Here is a 21,401-nt window from a genome sequence, read left to right as displayed (position 1 = left end):
TCATCAAAATATGTTGTATTTAACCATTCTCTTACTGTTAAGCAAACATGTCATTTTCAAATTGTTTGCTTTTGTAAAGATTGCTTCAGTGAACATATTGTACATGAACCTTCGTGTCATTCAATATGAAAGGTACACAATAATGATGAAACTGAATGACAAAGCAGACACTGTTTGAGTCTTGGCCATAATCTCCCAACCAAAAGAAATTTAGAAGTGCCTGCTCTTCTTCTGGTAGCTGAGTTGTCTTAGAACTGAGTGTGGCCATGACACCACAATTCTCTGTCAGTTTCCCAAAAGACTGCAAGTCGTAAAAGGGATTCTTTGGGAGGAGACCAGCACATAAACAGAGTTCTTAAAAACTTAAGAAGGATGCATGTGTTCCAGAAATGCTCTTCGTAGGTCATCATTGGATACAGGAGTCAGCATATTCCAAGGACTTCCGATGAGAGGCTCACTTTCTTTTCTAATGTATTTTGTTATTTCAGGTGTCTGATTATTTAAATAAGTTTAATTAAATAAAATAAACTGCAGCCCATTTCATCAGACAGGATGACATCAACCTCAAAATGACTGGAAATTTCATCACAGGGTAACCTTGGGATATTTCTGAGGTTTGTTTCCTGCCCCCACGTTGTACCATCCAAATGCATTCTTAATTTCTCCAACAGAGGCGATAGTTTGTTTGCAATCACAATACCACCACTTTGCACATTATCTCATTTGATTCTCGGAACAATACTCTCAAGTACAAACAGCTATTTTTATTATCTCAGTTTATTAGAGGCAAGAAGCTCAGGCTCAATGATATTTAAATGGTTTCTGGTCCATTTCCCAGTTTCCAGGCAGGCCTCTGGCTAAAAATGGCCCCTGTCACCAAAGTATGCAAACCTAGCAGATCAGCTACTCAAGCACGGGTTCACTCATGGGGGTTCTGGTCTTAGTCCTCACCCCCCCCCCCCCGCCTTTGATACCTGAATATAGTATTCATGAGTCCTTCATATGTGCTGTTGGCTCTGTCATCCAAAAGGAAGAAGATTTTTTTTGAGCCCAAATGACTTAAGAGAAGAAAACGAGAGAGACCAGCTGGTTTAGGATCTAAGAGAGGCAGTGGAGTTGTGAATGTTACAAGAATTAGGAAATGATCACCAGATCCACTCTAGAAAGTGTCTGGCTCAAAGAAGACACACCGCCTGGGTTTGTTTAAAACAGGCTTCTGGGATAGGCAGGGGGTGGGGGGGGGGGGGTCCTGTGATGGCTTTTACTTTTGTTCCATCTACAAATCTCATTTCAGGTTTTCTATCCCACAAGCAATGTCTAGAGGCAGCAAACTAGTTGCTGCAGCTGGCCTACAGTCACAGTTGAACTTGAATTATTTGCCAACCTTTAAAATCATTACTTAATATTACTTAGTAATCTGGATTTTGGGAGCACCTGGGTGGCTCAGTTAAGAGTCCAACTCTTGGTTTTGGCTCAGGTCATGATCTCGTGATTTGTGGGATGGACCCCTGCCTCAGGCTCTGTGCCGACAGCATGGAGCCTGCTTGGGATTCTCTGTCTCCCTCTCTCTCTGCCCTCCACCACTCACGTGCATGCTCTCTCTCTCTCAAAATAAATAAATAAACTTTAAAAATAATAATAATTTAGATTGTGATGTTTCTTGAAAAATCACAAGACCGGGCTGTGGTTGGCCAGCATTCCTGCGTGGCAGCAGCTGACGAGTGACTGACTGCCACTTTGAATGAGGTATGTGTATTGCCACCACCATCCCCCCCACGTACCCCCCACGCCCAGTGGCTGCTTCATTTTACCTCTCTGGCCTATGTAAATATTTAAGTCTGAAATTTGTGAAGGAAAGAATATGATCCTAAGGCATATAAGCACTGAATAGTGAACAAATCTATGATATCTGTTGAAAAAGAGGCCCAAATTTCTCACCCTTCTTTATCAGTCCTTAAGCATGTAGTTCCTAGAATGCTATGGTTAGTGGCAGGCACCTCAGCTTTGGAATCAGAGAGTGGGTTTGAGCCCTAGCTCCAGCATTCATGAGCTTTGCGATGTCAGGGGGGAAAATAAAAGTCATGGTTTAGATAGGATGGTTCCCCAAGTGGCATACAAGAATCCAAGGAATGGCAGGGGACCACTCTTTGGGGTACACATGGAGGAACAGGAAGCTGAGCTTCCTAGCTGAATCTCAGAGAAGGCCAGGATGTGAAAACATCAAATGCCACAGAGGATGTGAGACACAGGGCTGGAGACAAGAGAATTAATTGAAAGTCTGAATATGGAACAATTGGGCCTTCTTATCTCACCCCCTATCCCTAAAGCAAGGTCTCTATCGCCCAGGAAAGGTACTATCAGATTCCACTCTTTTTTTTAATGTTTATTTTATTTTTGAGAGAGAGGGAGAGTGTGAGCGAGAGCGCGCTTGTGAGCGGGGGAGGGGGAGGGGCAGAGAGAGAGCGAGACACAGAATCTGAAGCAGGCTCCAGGCTCCGAGCTGTCAGCACAGAGCCTGACATGGGGCTTGAACTAATGACCCTAAGATAAAGACCTGAGCTGATATCCTATTGGACACTTAACTGACTGAGCCACCTAGGGGCCCCCGGATTCCACTCCTAAAAAAAAAAAAATATTCAGTACCTCTGGAGGGAGAAAGTCAGCACATTGTAGGACTGCTGGGCATTTACATGAAGCCTTTACAAGCCCAGGCACACAGAACTAACCAGATTTTTGGAGCTTCACTCTTTTTTTTTTTTTAATTAATTTATTTATTTATTCTGAGAGAGAGATATGCCTTAAACTTATACAGTGATGTACATCAATTATTTCTCAATAAAACTGGGGGGCGGGGATGAAAGTAAATAGGAAAACACAAGAAGCTTGGAAGAAACAATCAATTATTTTAAGAAGAGAACCCAAATCAAAGCAAACTGAACAAAAAACCTTTGGTTAATATATTCAGAAAGACTCATGAAGCTATTTCGTCCACAAAAGAACAGAATGCTATGACAAAGAAAAAACAAGATGAGCTCTTACAAATTAAAAATATGCTTGCTACAGTTATAAAAGAATCAATAGAAAGTGTGAGAGTTAAATTATGGTACTCTCTGAAAGTAGAACCAAAAGACAGAGATTTAAAAAAAAAAAAGTAAGGAAAAGGAAAGGAAAATAAATACAGGATGTCCAATATCCAGTTAATAGTAGATTGAGAGAAAGAGAGCAAAGACAACCAAGGAGGAGGACAGTACCAAAGAAATACGACAGGGGAATTTTCCAGCACTGAGTGCCACACATCTTTAGACAGAAAGGGCCCACTGAGTGGTAAACACAGAGTTTGAAACAAAAATCCACTTAGTCACATAATCTGATTTTAAACATCAAAGTTAAAGGGAACAGTTGGAAAACTTCCAGTATAAAAAAAAGGTCATCTATAAAGGAATGAAAATAAAAGAGATTTCTCATGGGCAACCCTGGAGACTAGAAGGCAATAGTGTAACGCCTTCAGTATTCTGTAGGAAAATGATCTTCAATCTAGGACGTTGTACTCAAACCATCAGCCTACTGTGGGTGCAGAATAAAGATCTTCTGGGACAAACAGGGCTCAGAAAATTAACCTCTCACACACCATTTCTTCGGAGGATACTTGAAAATATGTTACAGCAAAACAAAAACATAATCTAAGAAGTAAGAAGATATTATCTTGGAAAATCTAGAATTGACCCAGAAAAGCCATTAAGGGAAATCCCATCATGTGAGCACTGCATGAGGATGGTGGGCCTCGGGGAGGGGGGTGGGGGCTTAAAAACTCAACAGAATACCTGATTGGTTGAAGAAGCTGGGGGAAAAAAGAGCAGTAATAAAGAAAAATGCAACAAGATAAAAGAAAGACAAATAGAAAACCCAAGAGGAAAAAACGTTGTACCACAAAAAGAAGAACAATCTTCATAAACATTTTGCCTCTTCAGAAAACAGTATTTATAGAGTCACAACGATGTAAATGCTGTTTAAATGCTATTCATGTTTTATGATAAGTCTGTGGGAAAATTAGTTACCAAGAAGAGAATGCAAATATTCTTATCTTTCAAATTGTATATGGCAGAGATTTGGAGGTAGACGTGAAAGAGAAGTGTAGAGACGCTGTTACCTTCATCCTTTTTTCTGAGCAGTCAGGAGATAACTACCCTTAGTTGATGGAATAAGAAATAAAGGCACATTAATGTAACACAGAAAACCTATAGAAAAACAGAGTTATGTAGCTATATAAAGAGGAGAGTGGGTGTGGGTGACTATGTGTTCAATCCTCATTTATCATGTAAGGACGAAAATACAGGAGGCATAAAACAATCAATAGTGATAAGAGCAAATTACTTAAAGGTACAGAGATGACACCAGAAGAAATATCAGAAAGAGATAAAAATGATTATTTCTGAGGACCAAGAAAAAGATGAGGTGGGGCAGAGATATTTTCACTATGTTTGTCTCCTCAGGCCCCCACCATGTTGCTTTCCTACCCACTCCCTACCCATTGCCTCCCTCTCTCCTTCGTCTCTAGTTCTCTGGCCCCATCTTGTCTACTTATTCATTTAAAACCTTTGCTTGTTTGGTTGGTTGGTTGGTTGGTTGGTTGGTTGGTTGGTTGGTTGGTTTAAAAAGTCAACTAGTACAAAAGGCATAATCTGACTCAAAGTCTCCGTGAACATCCCATCCCAAACTAGAGTCTTCCAGCTGTCACATAAAACAGTCCCCATTTTCTCACAGAGTCTGTGGGGGCTTCAGGAAACGTTCTGAGCTCTGCAGATAAAGTAACGAGGATGTGCAACAGGGTGAGGATAGCATGGGCAGGATGATGAGGTTGATGATGATGATTGTGATTCTGTAAGTCTGGCACGGAGCAAAAAATGTCTACTACCTTCTTTAGTTTTGTTAGTTTTTATTCTTGGGTGGCAACTGACTGCAAACTTGAGCAGCTTAACACAATATCCACTTAGTCATTCACAGTTCTGTAGGTCAGAACTTGCCAGATCAAACAGGTTACCTGTTTAAGGTCTCATAAACTTGAAACTGAGGTGCAGGCCAGGTGGGGTTCCTAGCTGGGGGCTCTGGGAGAGAATCTCCTTCCTATTCACTTAGGGCAGAATTTAGGTCCTTGCAGGAGTAGGGCTGAGGGTCTTGTTTTCTTGCTGGTTTTTGGCAGAGGGTTGCTATAGCTCCTTGTGGCTGCTCTCAGGGCCTTTCCGTATGGTGCCCTCTATTTTAAAGCCAACATTGGGATATCTCTCTTGCATGGAAGTCTTTGCATGCTTCAAATCTCTGTGACTTCTGCTACCAGCTGGAGAAAACTCTCAGCTTTTCAAGTGCTCATATGATTAGGTTGGACTCACACAGATCATCCTAATCTTAAAGTCAACTAATTAGTAACTTTAATGACATCGGTAAAATCCTTTTGCTGTCTAACATGACATAAACCCAGGAGCAACACCCAAGGACAAAGACCACAGGGCCATTTTATTGTTCTACCACACTCCCCAGAAAATAGCTGTTATTTTTATATTTGATGTGTTTTATGATAAAAAATAACATAGAACAGTTCAAAGAGGAAGTTTCAAAAAAATGCACCCTAAATCTCACCAGAAATGACATTTGGAACGATCATCTCAACAGGTCCTTGTGCATAGAACCAGAGCAGCCAGATTGATAGACAACAGCGGGATTTTACTTTGCAAGTTACTTTTTTTTTTTTTTTTTGAAAATATTTTATTTTGAAGTAATCTCTACACCCAATGCAGGGCTCAAACCCACAACCCTGAGATCGAGTTGCATGCTCCACCAACTGAGCCAGCCAGGCACCCCTGCAGATTACTTTTAAGTAAAATGATTAAAATTAATCTAGGGGCACCTGGATGGCTCAGTCGGTTAAGCATCCACCTTCAGCTCAGGTCATGATCTCCTGGTTTGTGGGTTCAAGCCCCGCATTGGGCTCTGTGCTGACAGCTCAGAGCCTGGAGCCTGCTTCAGATTCTCCCCCTCTCTCTGCCCACATCCGCTGCTCATGCACTCTCTCTCTCTCAAAAATGAATAAACATTAAAAAATATAAAAAAAATAATCTAACAGAAAGAGAAATGGAAGTAAAATAAAAGCTGTTGAACTTGAATTAAATGTTTCGATACCACAAAAATTCTTACAATATCCCCTTTAAATATAAGAAAAACTGAATATAAAAATCATCAAGAAGTTAGAATCCTGCTTGCCTAAAAAGCTGCAGTCCATGCATTTTCTCAGAGTGATTATTTCCTTGCCATTAAACATGAGTACATGTACATCCTTCCAGTCCTTCTGCTGTGACTTTCCCCTCATTTTTGTTAGGTATATAATTACTTCTATAGTGTTTACATTTTGTTCTTCAACAATAAATTCCATGGCTGTTTCGTCTTAATTCTGTATTTAAAATGTTCAAAACTGATCTTCAGTATTTTTAAAAAATCCTTAATTTTTCTCTTGATTTACTTGGGTTCATCCAAAAACTGACTGGATTTCAGTATAAAAGACTTTTTTCAAGAATGTGGAAACCCTGAGTCTCATGTTCGAGAAAGACTGGGAATAGCCTTTATGCTAATGGACAACTTGGCAGAATATAAAATTTATGAATCATACCATCATGCTCCTAACGTTTGTAGACCTTGCTTTATTGTCATTTAATATTAGGTGTGGCTTTTGCTTATTTTTATCTGCTATATTTTATTATTGATGACTCTGAACAAATTTTACCTTGACAGTGTGTGCTTTCTACCTGCTGACTCAATCTTCATTCCAATCAAGTTCCTTCTGTTGTTCTGTTTGTTCTGGGCATTTCTTCAGGCATGCCAATTACTCATATACTGGATCTCCATTGCTTTTTTTCCATAACTATCACATTTTATAATTTTTAATGTTGTTTTCCATATTGTTCCATTATGTTTTTACTGGTGTCCATTCTATTTTTGGCTGATTCTGTTTTTAATATAGTTTTTAATGTTTATTTATTTATTTTGAGAGAGAGAGCAAGCAGGGGAGGGACAGAGAGAGAGGGAGAGAAAAAATCCCAAGCAGGCCCCGCACCATCAGCACAGAGCCTGATGTGGGGATCGAACTCATGAAACGTGAGATCATGACCTGAGTCAAAGTCAGATGCTTAACCGACTTTGGGGGGGCTTAACCAGGCCCCCCAATTTTTGGCTGGTTCTAAAGTTGCTTTCCTCTCTTTCCTTTCTTGAGCTTTGCCACTTGGTTTCATTGTCTTTTATTGCTATATAATTCTTTATTTGTACCCCTGAACGTCCTCTTTGAGATTTTTTCCTGTAATTTGTAATTTTTATAATATTATTTTGTAATTTTTTCCAGTGAGATAGGGCATTCTTTGTTAAAGAATAACATGGGAGGGGTGGAAGAAGAATGTTGAGGCACTTGGCAGCTTTCTTTGGTGTGTTTCCAAATCTGTCAATTTCTTCTCTATGAGAGAATGTCTCTTAGATTCCCAGGTTTGGGCACTGAGGGGTTACTGAGGTCTCCAGCAAGCCTTTTTTGGGATAAAGCTCTCTGGATTACAATCTAGCAGTCACCTCTCCATCCCTTACTCTCTCATCTCCGGGAGACTCCCTTGGCATAGAGGCCAGGTCACAGAAAAAAATGAGCATCCACCTGACTTCTCCTTGGCATTGGCCCTCCCTGCTATCATCCTGGTTCTTTGCAAGAACACTATTTCTCTGTGAGGTCCTTGGATCTCGTTACTCAAGTCTAAATTTCAGTTATTTGGACGCCACTTCTACAATTTTTGCTTCATCTGAATATCACCTCTATTATAATCAATGTTCTTCTTTGAATCAATTCCCAATTATTACTTATTTAAAAAGGAGGCATATCACTATCAGAAATGAAAAGCCAGTATCATTTGTGATAAATAGGAAGTAACTATTAAGGCAAATGCTGAAACAGAACAATGATAGTATGTTCTACCTAGACACAGTTGTCTGCTGGAAGCTGAGTCTGAGGGCTACATATTCCTGGTTAGAAAGAGACATCATTACAAATTAGAGACAAGTTGAAGACCATTGGCCCCAAACCAAGACTTTCTTCCTGATGTAATCACAAGTGGAAGAGAACTCAAAATAGCCTTTTCATTATGTTATTTGATATAATCAAATGACTGTCCGTGCACCCCCTAAACTTATTTCCTGTTCCCCAAGTAATACAAGGCCCCCTTGCCTTTGAGAAACCCCACTCTCATTCAAGGATCAATGATTTGGTCCCTTGGGACTGTGACACTAACATCTAAGAAAAGGTGTTTCCTGCTCAAGGCTGGAGACAGTGTATATTGGCTCTCAGCATTTTAACAATTTCAGTGCAGATTTTACAGTATTTGGCAGGCAAACTTCATGGTTTGTGGTTTGAGGTTTTGAGAGTTTCCTTGTTTCATTAAAAACGGGGCTTTTTCTGTGTTTTTGCTTTGTTTTGTTTTTCGTTGCTTCCAGCAGATTTGGTGTGTGTGTGTGGGGGGGGGGGTCTGGGGAGGTCGGAGGTAGAAATATCTTTACTATCTTTCACTGGATCTGTATGTGATGTGCATGCCTCTCTCCCACTGTGCACTAGTTGGCACAGTTCCACGCTGCCAGAGCTCAGACCAGAGACTCCAACTCAGCCCAGCACTCCACATCTGCCACACTCAAGGATTTCTAAGCTTGTAGATACCTTATCTGGGATACCAGAGGGAGAGTGTGAAATTGCCTTAATGCTTCCGTCCCCTTACAGAACTTCCTTCCCGTTTTGTGGACTCAAGGTGTGTGTGCCTTCCCAACATCCTTTTTGAGAACAGTGGCCATATGTCAGCTTCAGCAGTGGATAGGTGTCTTCAGAGAGTATGAACCTTACACCCCCTAACTGTTGGTCTCTGTATCCTGCAGTGACTCCCTTAAATTTGCTGCATCTATATCACACAGAGGAGGTTCTGACCAGGTGAAAGATGTTGACAACGTCACTTTTGACTTTTCGAAAGAAGTTCTTTCTTCTCTGAGTGTTTACCTGAGTGTTTTGATAGAGTCAGTTAGAGGGGGTCAAGATGTGGTAAGCCTCTGGTGTTCTCTAAATCTTATAAATCCAAAGGTGAGGAGCTTCCCTCTCACACTACAGGAAAAACGAGATCATTAAGCCCTAATGGCTCACACCAAATGAGGTCCCCCTCCACTTTGCTTCCACCCTTCCACTCATGCTAAGGATAAGTGAAGCCACAGCATGGTGCCATAGACACAGGCCCACAAGATAAAGGGGTGGTGTGCACACCTTTGGGTGCCCTCATTCTGGCACCAGGAACCAGCAAGCCTTGTGAAAGGCAGTTTCTAAGGCGAACAAACATATTTTCAAGCTTTTTCTCTATTACTCTTCTGGGCCTTAGCAGAACCATGACACCTTCCCTTTCCCAGACAGACTTGCCCTGGCTACTTGCTCATCTCTCAAGGCCAGAAGGAACAGGGATATTTTGCTTAATTCCAGCAGCTACATCCAGCCCATCAACCATTGTCTCACATGCCTTCAACAACTTCCTCCGTGGATTTTAAGCCATCTTCTCATATCACTGTCTCGTTAATTAAGCCCCTCCCACACATTTTTTTTTTGGTGTTTTCAGCCACTGATTTATAATTTTTCTTTCTACCATACCTAGCATCATGATCGCCTATGAGAAGTTGTTGTTTCAAAATTCCAGCATGTCCTTATTTATCTTCCTCTACTCTAATGGTTGTACGTTACAAAACTGGTTCTACCTCACAATCCCTTGGGGACCTTTAAAAAACATCCCAAAGTTCAAGCCCCATTCTAGGTGCCAGGGATACTGAGATGGATGCCCAAGAAATCCCCAAGCCCACAAGCTAATCCATGCCTGCTTCCAGTCCCTCCTCCCTCTGTCCAGCCACAATGAAGGACTAGGTTTCACAATGAAGGACCTCCTACTCAAAGGCAAACCTCTCAGTGAGCTCAGGTTCCCAGCCCCACTCACTTTTTCAGAGATTCTCTTCATTGGTTCTCCTACCTCTGCCCCATCCACCTATCTCATGACCATTCAAACATATTCCAGTATTTCTTATCTTAAAAGACAGTCAAATAGAAAATTACCATTAGACTATCACAGTCATAACTGCAATAGGCAAGACCCACCAATGGATGCTAAATTTAGTGGGAGAAAGTTTAAGGAGAAACCAGGTATTTGCATAGTCTACAAGTACCTCACACATTCTCCCGATACTTATTAATTACAATAGAAAAAATAACACCGTTAGAGTAGAGAGATCTGGCAAGTGCCACCTTAACCAAGTGTTCAAGGTTAACACCAAAAGTAATAAGAATATAAACTTCTTGTACCTCTGATATGGCGAATTGACAAAGAGCACATCACGTCTGTGTTACTCTTGCCAAAAGATGCATAACTTCAATTGAATCATAATAAAACATCAGACAAACCCAAGTTGAAGGGCATTCTTCAAAATACTTGACCAGTGCTTTTCAAAAGAGTTAAGGTCGTTAAAGTCAAGGGAAAACTAAGAAACTGCTGCAGACTGGAGGAAACTAAGGAGCCAGGACAACTACATATAATGTAGGATCCTGAATTGGATACTGGCACAGAGAAAGGACATGGTTGTGTTCCAATAAAACTTTATTTATGGACATTGAAATTTATATTTCACATAATTTTTATGTGTCGTGGTATACTCTTCTTTTTTAACCATTAAAAAAATTAAATCATTTTTATGGAAAAAGTGGTGAAATCTGTAGAGTCTGTAATTTAGTAATGTTGTACCAATGTCAATTTCTCAGTGTTAATGATTGAACTATGGTATGTAACATATTAACATTAGAGGAAGCTGAGTGAAGGGTATGTGGAAACTCTGCACTGTTTTTGCAACTCTTTTGCAATTTAAGAATTTTTTGAAAATAAAAAGTAAAAAATAAAACAAGAAAACCTCCCTGGGTCCCTCCAGCTAGGGCTTTCTCTTCTCTATTTTCCTTCAGGGTCAAACTCCTTGAAAAATATGTCCACACATGCTGTTTCTACCCCTTCACCTCCCATTTGCTCTACCAAAACCACTCTGGATATTGTCACCAATGGCACCCAAGTTGACAAATTCATGGGATCTTTCCAGACCTCATCTTATATGACCTCTTAGGGCATGTGACTCAGCTGACCGTTCCCTCCTTCTCGAAACACTTTGGCTTCCAAGAAGCTATGGGTTTTCCTTCTACATCTCCAGCTCTACCTTCTCATTCCAACATCTCAATGTTGAAATTCCTTAGACATGAGTCCTGGGCTCATCTTTTCTTCCTTCTGCACATTTTTGCCCCAGGTGATCTTATTCGTACCTCTGACCTCAAATACCATCTATCTGCCAGTGATTTCCAAATTTATATCTCTATCGTAGAACTCTCTGCAGAGCTCCAGGCTCATATATCCACATAGCTACCTAATATCGGACTTGGATGTCTCAAAATAAAACTTTTGATCTTCACTCTGGTATGTGTTCTTCCTTTAACTCACCCCTCTCATTAAATGATACCAGCATCCCCTCCCATCCACCTAGTTGCTCATATTAAAAACTTTGGTGTCATTTCAGGTACCCCATTTCCCTCACCCAACAAGTCCAATCCTTTATGAAATCTAAAATACATATCCAGAAACATTCCATTTCTTACTATATCTCCTTCACCCACTGTCATCTTCTGCCTATACTATAGTGATAAGTTCCCAACTGGTCTTTCTGTATCCCCTTTTGCTTCCTTCAGCCCAGGCTACAAACACTAACCACAGTGACCTTTTGGAAATAATATTCCATTATATCGTTCTCCTGTTTATATTCCTTCCATTGCTTTGGACTTCACACAGGAAAAACTCCAAAAATATTAATAAGGTTTACCACATACTTCATGACTGGGTCTCTGTCTCCCTCTATTAACTAATCTCTTGCTCACTGTGTTCGGGCCCCACCAGCTTTCTCTCAATCCCTAACATACATAGACTCTTCACCTGCCTCAGGACTTGGCATCTGTATCTTCCTAAAATTTCCTCCCACCCCGCCAACAATTCACTTGTGAAATAGTCAGGGTAGACTAGATTTTGCTTTGGTAGCAAACAACCCCAAGATCTTGGTAGCTTACGCCTAAGATTTATTTATTGCTCATATCACTTTGTATGTAGGTCAGGGAGGCTCTTCTTCAAGTGGAGACTCAAGGGTTCAGGGTTCTTATAAATTGTGGCACCCCATATTCGAAAGTTAGCCTTTGTAGTTGCTGTGGAAAGAGAAGAAAGTGTAGGTGATTATGTAGGGGGTCTCTGGCCAGGCCTGGAAATGGCACATATCATGTTTGCCCACACCCCGTTGGCCAGATCACAGTCACATGACCTGAGTCTAACTACAAAGGGGAAAAAAAGTAGTTTTCCTGTGTGTCCAGGAAGAGGAAATGAGATTGGTGAGCACCAGGCCAGTTTCTGCCACATCCTGGTTAAAACCTACTCATCTTTAAAGAATCAGCTAAAATAACACTTCCTTATTAAGGCCTTCGAGCTCCTCCAGCCTAAATTAGGTTGATATATTTTATTGTAACAGCCTATAATTTTCCTTTATAGCATGATCACAATGGAAATTTTGCCTTTTGTTATGTGATTATTTAATATTTATTTCCTTTTCTAAACTGTAGGCTCTATGAGAGCAAGAAGGATTACATCTGTTTTGCTTCCACTGTTTCCAGCATCTATCACACTACTTGGTATATAATTGGCGTAAAAGTTGTTGAGTGAACAAATGAACAATTACACACAGTCATTCCCTGGCTCCAGCTAGCACACTACTTGTGGAGGAGAAAGGCAAGTAAGTAGGCAGTCATGGTTTAGTGGGATAAATGTTCCAGGCAGGTAAGCCCAGGTTGCTGAGGCAACCTGAATGGGCTGTCAAAGCTTCTCCGCTTTCTCTTCCCTGACAGTCTAATCCAGGAGTCTGCAAACTATGGCCTGCAGGCCAAATCTAGCTTACTGACTGCTTTTTACAGCCCAAGAGCTAAGAATGGTTTTTACATTTTAAATTGTTGAAAAGAATTAAAAGAAGAGTATATTGTGTCACATGAAAATTATGTGAAATTTAATTGCAACGTCCTTAAATACAGCTTTATTGGAACATGGTCATACCCATTAGTTTACTTATTGTCTATGGCTGCTTTCACACTGCAATAGCAAAGTTGAGTAGCTGTGAAAGAGACCACTTGGCCCTTTACAGAAAACGTGTGCTAACCTCAGATCTAATCCATGCTGAGTTTAAAAAGTCACTTCTATGTGAGTTACATCCAAGAGGCCATCTTTAATCCTCCCCTTTTCCTATTCTCAGGTCCACTGCCAGAAATTAGGCCCCATAAATTGTGTGAAAATCAAAAAAGGGAAACCTCACTAAAGGGGAGCCTACCACTCCACAGCAAATACAGGAAGAAATTGGCAATTACAGACTCCAGTAAGTGAATAGTCAAGAGGAAATAATGGTCAATTACAGGATCCATAGGAAAAGATGTACATTGTATCTCTGATAAGAAATTGACTGTCTCTACAACTCAGCCAATGAGAACCCATCATTACCCTGAACTCTTGCTTTTCTCCAATGGACTTTCCTTCAAAACAACCCCTGCCAACTTCCTCCTTTTCCACTAAAAAAACTCCTCTCCTTTGTTTATTGGACCTATGATTTTTCCATAGCTTGCACCCTCAAGTTGCAATTCTCTGATATTCCTAAATAAACCCATTTTGCTGGTAAAATAAATGGCTATTTTATTTTATTTTTTTAGGTTAACGGTTCTATCTTTGCCACAGTATTCTTGCCCTGTTATTTTTCTTTTTCTCCAGTCCATCCTTCTCACTGTAACTGAAGCTAACTTCCAAGAGAACAGCTTTGGTATTATAACTACTCTTTGAGACTCCCCAGCCTGGACTGCAGTGCAGTACGAAATCCGCACTGCTTAGAATGGTAGTCAAGGTTCTCTATTGTCTTTAAGCACCTTACCTTTTTTAGCTGTTTCTCTTAGGTCATACTTCCACCCAGTCTTATCAATCACTTAACCCACCCTTGCCTTCTCTACTTCCAGGCTGAACGTCACAGCTCATTTCTGCAAGAAATGTCTGCTGCTGGTATTTCTATCTAACCCATCCTTTAAGTTGGTTATCTCAAATTCCTTCTTGCCCTAAGAGCTTTCCCTGCTCCCCTACTGAGAATAATTATTGCCATCTGTGCAATTCTCTAACAGTTTGTACCACTGTTTTGTTTCACTCTGCTTTATATTTCCTGTGTATATACGGATTGTTTCTCACGTTCTATTGAAAGCTGTTTAGGGGAAGGTATTGTATTCTGTTTTATTAATCTCTGTATCCTTTTGATGACTTGGAGTATTTTGTACAAAATGGAAATGTCTATCCTTTGCAAAAGTCCTCACCGAGAGAGCTGGGATTGTGAATTTTTGCAATGTCTAATAACTACTACCTGCATTTACGCACAAATTCCACTTAACTTGTACAGGGCACACTAAGGCAAGTAACATCTTTTTTAAGACACGCTGTCTTTCCGCTGGGCACACGTCCGTGGATCGCTGCTGGACCCCTCAGGTGTATCCGCAAACACGTGTGTGAGAAGCTCTTCCCTCTAGGCCCCTCCTCTGTCCATTGTGATTGGCGGACCAAATGTTCCAATCAGCCCTCCCCGCCTCTTTCACCAATAGCCAATCACAGACTCCAAGCGCCTCCTGACTACTAGACACTGTTTACTAACAGATCGAAGCTGGGGAATAAGGGGTGTGACAGTTCTGGAGAGGTGAGGGAAGGGAAGGTCCTGACTGCGCGTGCGCAACAGCGGAAATGGGCGGGGCAGGATCTCAGGTCTCACCAATCAGAGTAGTCGCGTTTCTCCCTCTCCTGCCTCCCCGCCAAGCAACAACAATTCGAGGAGCTGGGCGGGGCGGCCCCCGAAGCATCAGAGAGGATTGCCCAATGGGAGCCGGCGTTCACAGATGCGCGCGCCCTGTGCCCAATAAGCGATGGCGGCTAGAATGGCTTCTCTACCTTGCTGACTGTGGGCGGAGCGGCCAGGAGGAGGAGGCGGCGGTGCAGGGGGCGGTTTGGTTGCGCGGTACTAGCGGTGCCCGCCGAAGGGGGAGGAGGCGGAGGAGCGAGCCGTGCGGCCAGAGCGGGAAAGAGACTCGTCGCTGCGTCCGAGTTCTGGAGCCGCCGCATCCCGGCTCCCGGAGCTGCAGCGCGAGCCGTGAGGAGCCGGGCGTCCGCTGTCTCCCGGGTTCCCGCGTAGGACCCCGCGGGATCGGAAAAGGGAGAAGATGGAGGAGGGCGGCAGCGGCGGCGGCGCCGCGGGGACCAGCGGGGACGGCGGCGCCGGGGGAGAGCAGCTCCTCACTGTCAAGCACGAGCTGCGGACGGGTGAGCGACCCCGCCCTCTGGCGGCCGGGCCCGGCGCGGGGGCGCGCCCTGAGGGCACGCGGGTGCCCGCACGGGCCGGGGGCGCGGGGCCGGGCAGTGGGCGTGGGGGGCGGGCCCGGGGCGGGGCCTCGCGGGCGGGGCGGGAGCCCGGGGTCCCTGAAGGTGGGGGCGACCCTGAGGGGGGCGCGGGCCGAAAGTTTTCCCGAGCCCGGGAATGAGCGGCGGGCGCGGGGCGTTGGGGCCGGCGGAGCGGCGGACTGCTGCCTGTTGGCACTCATCTCTGAGGATGTCTTCGCGCCCCCTTCCCTCACAGGTGACAGATCTGTCACTGCATCCTGTCCGGGGCGAAAGGTGCGCCTTCCTGAGTGTGGGGTGAACGACGGTTTGTTGGGGAGCCTGAGTCGCTTCTCCTCCCCTCGTGTCCTTCCCTAACGGTGGTCCCGGTGGGGGTTTGTGGAACCATCCCCTAAGCCCCGGGGTCCTGTACAGAGTAAAGGGTGGCTGTTCCCCGGGGTGTTTCACGAGTCCAGTGTCTTGTGAGGTAGATAGGGATCGCGGGGTTTCAGGATCTGAGTGCTTTTATTTGCAATTATCATGAAATACTATACTTGGCCTTGAAGTCTTTCAAAGGTCGCTTGCGAAGAAGGTTCTGTAAATTTAAAGCTCTAAGTAGAAGCGACTAACCAGCCTGGTTAAGCGCTCACGTTGTAATGTTCTAACATTTGAGATCACTTGAGTTGTCCCAAGCTTCATACTTGTGAGATTACTTTATTCGTTGTGTGGGTCCGAGTGGCTCATTTTGGAAAATGGTTATTTTGACTAATCACTACAGTTTTGGGTTTAGATTTGTGGAGCCCGGTCTCGTATTAGAGATACTTTTTCATTTCTGGACAATACATTTTAATACATTTAACGAGTTCGTTATTACTATTAAATGTTCTCGTGAGCATTTATTAAGGGTTATGATTCAGTTTCTTTGGCATATAAAGATGTAGATACAGAGCTTATACAGCAGATATCAGGTGCATACCTGGTACACCTCGTTATCATTTTGAACAGACTGTAAAGCTAACATCTGTCACCTGTTCTTTTAGTTTTTGTTATTTCTAAGGAGATTGCTGGTTAGCATTCCACTGCGTGCCAGTGTGGTGACTTAATTGAAGAGGGATGTCAAATGCATGTTTACTTATTTCAACATTTTTGAACTTTTTTTTTTTTTTTTTTTTTTTTTGGTCATTGTGAATGTCTTACGTATCCTGAGCTAGTTACCCCAAATCTTTTTGAATTCCTAACATAACCTGTGTGGGTTTGGTTGGTTTGTTTTTTCTCTCTCAATTTAATAGACAACTTATGTTTTGAAAGAGCCATGAAGTCAGTTTTTTTTTTTTTTTTTCAGTAAACATTTATTCAGTATTAAAATCTGATTTGTGCCAGCAGGCTCAGTATCAGGTGCTTTCTGGTGTGGAGATTTTGAATTTCTTTCCTTCTTTCTTTTTTTTTTTTTTTAAATCTTATGTAACAATTCACCAATTTATATATGTAGAATTGTGCTGTATCACAAAAGCTACATACACTCCTCAGCTGTTGGCCATGGTGCAACAAGCAGCTTTTTGCTAAGTGACCAAAGAGCAACCTATTTGTTATTAGCAGTAGACCAACTGCTCAGTTTCTGGGTTTTGCAAACAATGCTAGTTTTATAGATAACAGTGAGTGCTGCTTTACTTCTCCTTCTCTGCTAACCCTGTGAATCATCACCTTCAAGTTTGCATTTTAGAAATTGTTCTGATAGATGGTGAGATTATCCTGAATTCATTAGTACTGTTAACTGTCAAAGGAAATGAACAGTCATTTTGATTTACTGCTGAACACTGGAACAACTGACCGGATATAGTGGTCAAAAATAGTGTTAAAATATAACTTGAAAGATTTGCTCATCTATAGCCAACTGCATCCTTGTCAGCACATGATGCTATAACAGGCGTCAAAGTAATTTGATCTGATGTGGTCCTTGGCTTCTCACAACGTGGACAAGCATTATAGCCGTATCAAGTCAGCAGCTGGTGACTGTCCATTTGTGTCCAACACCATGTTGTATGCTCTAGAATGAATGAAAAGGCAATGAAAGTCACATGGAAAGCGTTCCACTTGTGTAGACATGGGAGGTGTTCCAGTTGTGTAGATTGAGTGGCCTGGTATACGTGGACATGGGATCGGAAGACTTAATTCTGAATCCTAGCTCTGCCGCTTATTTGCTTGGGCAAGTCACTTCAACTCTTTCGAGCTCACTTCTCTCATCTACGAAATGGGAGAATTAAATGAGACCCTGCTGAAAAGGTGCTAAGCAGTTTGCTTGGCACATGTGAGACACTCCGGAGATGTTGGTTGCATGTAAATCTGAAAATCATTTAATGATAGTATCTTTTCTTAAAGTGTGCAAATTAGTCCCATGTAACCAAGAAAATAAATCACTAATTTGGTGCTTAGCCTATGTCACATTGCTGGCTCTCCTCTTTTCCTGGGTATATTTTGCCTTCTGGAGTAGAGTGGAAACTCCCCATGATCCCTGCTACTGCTTAGCAGCCTGTGTGTATCACTTCAGTAACATTTAACACACAGCGCTGTAATAATGGATTCACTCGTCTGTGCTAGACTGTAGGGTTCTTGAGGGCAGACACCGTGTCCTTTGTCCATTTTCAGCCCCTGGTGTATGGTATGGATTCAAATATTTGTTGAATGAATTCGTTGAGTAGATGAGAATCCAGGACCAAGCAACAACCAATAGTTGATTGTATTTCCCAGTATCTTGTAAATGTTAAGTGTTTGATAAATTGATGGCATTAATTATAAACACTGAAGAATGGAGTAAACGATTGCTTGAATCAGTTAAGCATTTCTTGTCACTTTCTGTTTTCTAGGCTAAATGGCACTGGTGATACCAAAAATGATAAGCAAATGTTTTGCGCTCTGACAGGGGAGGAGACGATGTGGACCAGTAATTAGGATATATTGTCGTAATCACAACAACAGAGGGATATACAGAATATAAAAGCAGCAAAGAAAAGGTTAGGACCTTTAGGCTTCAAATAATCAAATCTCTCTGTTGAACAGCAACAACAACAAAAAAAGAGGGAGGGATTATTGGAAGGATATTGGATTACTTTACCCACTCATTTATTCAATAAATATTTCATTACCTCTTACGTCCTGAGTGCTGGTTTAGATGGTGGGGTTACAAGATAGATATGGTCTTGCCATTGGAAGGGCAGAGTCGCGTCAAAAATCCCTTGAGCCAGAGACATATGTTGTTTGTACTCCCTCCATCTTGAATATTTGCTTGTTTCTTAGAAAAAAAGCTTTTTTAAATGTTTATTTATTTGAGAGAGAGAGAGAGAGAGAGAGAGAGCGCGCGCGCGCATGAGTGGGGGAGGGGAAGAGAGAGAGGGAGACACAGAATCTGAAACAGGCTCCAGGCTCTGAGTTGTCAGCACAGAGCTGGATGCGGGGCTCAAACTCACAAACTGTGAGACCATGACCAGAGCTGAGGTTGGACACTTAACCGACTGAGCCATCCAGGCACCCCAGATCTTTGTTTTTATGTGAAGGCTTCCTTCTTATCCATTGCTGTCTACCTTTTCCCACACAGGAGAGATCATTGTTGCTGACAGACCCCAAGTTTTACATCTTACAGCCGTAGGTATTGGAGAGATACTGCCTTTTTCACAATTTCAGGAATAAAAATTTCAGGGGAAGGACCTTATTGACCTGGCTTTGGTCAGATGCCCACTTTCAGATCATTCAGTGAAGGCCAGGGAATGGGATCATGATTGACTAACATGACAGCTACTGTAGTGAACATGTGGATGGGGGTGAAACCAAACTCTTAGAAGAGGAAGGGTTGCTGGGAAGACATTTCTTCAGATGTCCTGCATTAAGAGAGAGAGCCCAACACTAAAGAGAGGGTCAAGGAAGGGATATTAGTTACCTATTGCCGTGTCACAAATTACCCCAAAACTTAGTGGCTTAAAACAACATGATTTCAGTGAGTCAGAGATCTAGGAGTTGCTTAGCTTGATGGTTCTGACTCAAGATCTCTCATGAGATTGTAGTCAAGATGTTGACCAGGACTGCAGTCACCTGAAGACTTGTCTGGGACTGTAGGGTCCTCTTCTAAGGCATCTCTCTCTCATGTTGTTGGCAGGATGCCTCACTTCCTTGCCATGGGGACCTCTCCATACTGCTATTTGAATGTCCTTATGATATGACAGCTGGCTTCCCCAGAACAAGCAATTGGAGAAAAAGAACAAGGTGGAGGCAGCAGTATTTATTAAACAGAGTTTTTGAAATATAATTTACATACCATAAAATACACTTGTTTTAATTGTACAATTTAGTGAATTTTAGTATATTTATAGAGTTCTGCAACCATCATCACAATCTAATTTTAGAACATTTCCATCGCCCTGAAAAGAAACATCTTGCCCATTTTTATCAGCCACTCCGCATTGTCACCACCCATTCCCAACCCTAGGCAACTGCTAATTCTACTTTCTGCCTCTGTACATTTGCCTAGGACAGTTCATGTAATAGATTTTTACGATATACGTATCGTATATCCTTTTATTGCTGGCTTCTTTCACTGAATGTAGTGTTTTCAAGATTCATCCATGTTACAGCACGTATCTGCCCTTTATTTTTTTAATTGACAGATACCATTCCATTATATGGATATGCCATATTTTGTTTATCTGTTCATTAGTTGACTGACATTTGGGTTGTTTTCACCTTTTGGCTGTTGTGCATAATGGTGCTATGTACATTTGTGTACAACTTTTTGTGTGTGGATCTATGTTTTTGTTTCTTTTGTGTACATTCCAAGAGTAAAATTACTGGATCCCATGGTAGGTCTGTGTTTAACTTTGTGTTTTCCAAAGTGGCTTTACCACTTTATGGTCCCAGTAGCAATGTACAGGGCTCCAGTTAACATCCTTGTTAACACTTGTGATTATCATTTTGTTTGTGGCCATCCTAGTAAGAGGTGGTATCTCACCGTGGTTTGGATTTGTGTTTCCCTAATGGTTAATAACGTTAACCATCTTTTCATGTGATCGTGGGCCAGTTGTATATGTTGAGAGAAATGTCTCTTCAGATCCTTTGCCCATTTTTTAATTGGTTAATTTGTCTTTTTATTATTGAAATGTGAATCTTTATGTATTCTTAATTCAAGTCTCTTACCAGATATGTTCTCCCATGAAGTGGGTTGTCATTTTGTTTTTATTTTTGATGGCATCCTTCTAGGCACAAAAGCCTTTAATTTTGGTGAAGTCCAATTTATCTTTTTTGTTTCTTGTGCTTTTGGTATTGTATCTAAGAAACCATTGACTAATCCAACGTTCAAGAAGATTTATACCTATTTTCTTCTAAGAGTTTTATGGTCTTAGCTGTTGTATTTGCGTTTTTGATCCATTTGTTGAAAGACTATTCTTTCCCATTTTATTGTCTTTCCACCCTTGTGGAAAATCAATTGACCATAGATGGATGGATTTATTTCTAGACTCTCTTTCCTTATGCCAGTACCACATTGTGCTGACTATTGTAACTTTTTAGTGAGTTTTGATCTTGGGAAGTGTGAGTCCTCCAATCTTGTTTTTCTTTTTCCAAATGGTTTTAGCTATTCTGGGTCCCATGAATAACCGTATGAATTTTAGGATTAGCCTGTCAAATTTTGCAAAGTTGTCCACTGGCATTCTGTTAGAGATCACATTGAGCCTGTAGGTCAGTTTTAGGAGTATTTCCATCTTAGCATAGTAAGTCTTCTGATCCATGAACATGGAAGGTTTTTCCATTTATTTAGATCTCCTTTCATTTCTTTTAACAACATTTTGTAGTTTTCAGATTATAAGTTTGTATATTTTTGTTAACTTTGTT

At 41.7% G+C, this 21,401-nt stretch overlaps 1 protein-coding gene and 1 long non-coding RNA gene across 7 annotated transcripts in view; one reads left to right on the top strand and one right to left on the bottom strand.

Moving 5' to 3' along the window:
* Positions 1-12,183: 12,183 nt before the first annotated feature.
* LOC144616621 (uncharacterized) lies at positions 12,184-15,415 on the bottom strand. Its single transcript, XR_013555981.1, has 2 exons — positions 15,108-15,415; positions 12,184-12,307 (listed from the first exon to the last, which is right to left on the bottom strand). It is a non-coding gene; the product is annotated as an uncharacterized LOC144616621 (long non-coding RNA).
* Positions 15,368-21,401, top strand: part of RPS6KA5 (ribosomal protein S6 kinase A5) — a 181,127-nt gene continuing 175,093 nt past the window's right edge. For 4 of the 6 annotated variants that reach the window (XR_009606532.3, XM_060620543.3, XM_060620544.3 and 1 more), the window contains exon 1: positions 15,368-15,476. Coding sequence is in view for 3 of the 6 variants with exons in the window: in XM_060620543.3 (XP_060476526.2) it covers positions 15,377-15,476 (100 nt within the window). In the remaining 3 variants the exon portion in view is untranslated. Of the gene's footprint in view, positions 15,477-15,669; positions 15,828-21,401 lie in introns of those variants that run through there. The other 2 variants (XM_078447908.2, XM_060620542.3) reach the window with 2 other exon arrangements.

This window comes from Panthera onca, chromosome B3 (assembly GCF_046562875.1).
Source record: "Panthera onca isolate mPanOnc1 chromosome B3, mPanOnc1 haplotype 2, whole genome shotgun sequence".
In the NCBI taxonomy this organism is placed as follows: domain Eukaryota; kingdom Metazoa; phylum Chordata; class Mammalia; order Carnivora; family Felidae; genus Panthera; species Panthera onca.
The sequence above is the reverse complement of the archived record's forward strand: the minus strand, read 5'-3'. Positions and strand labels throughout refer to the sequence as shown.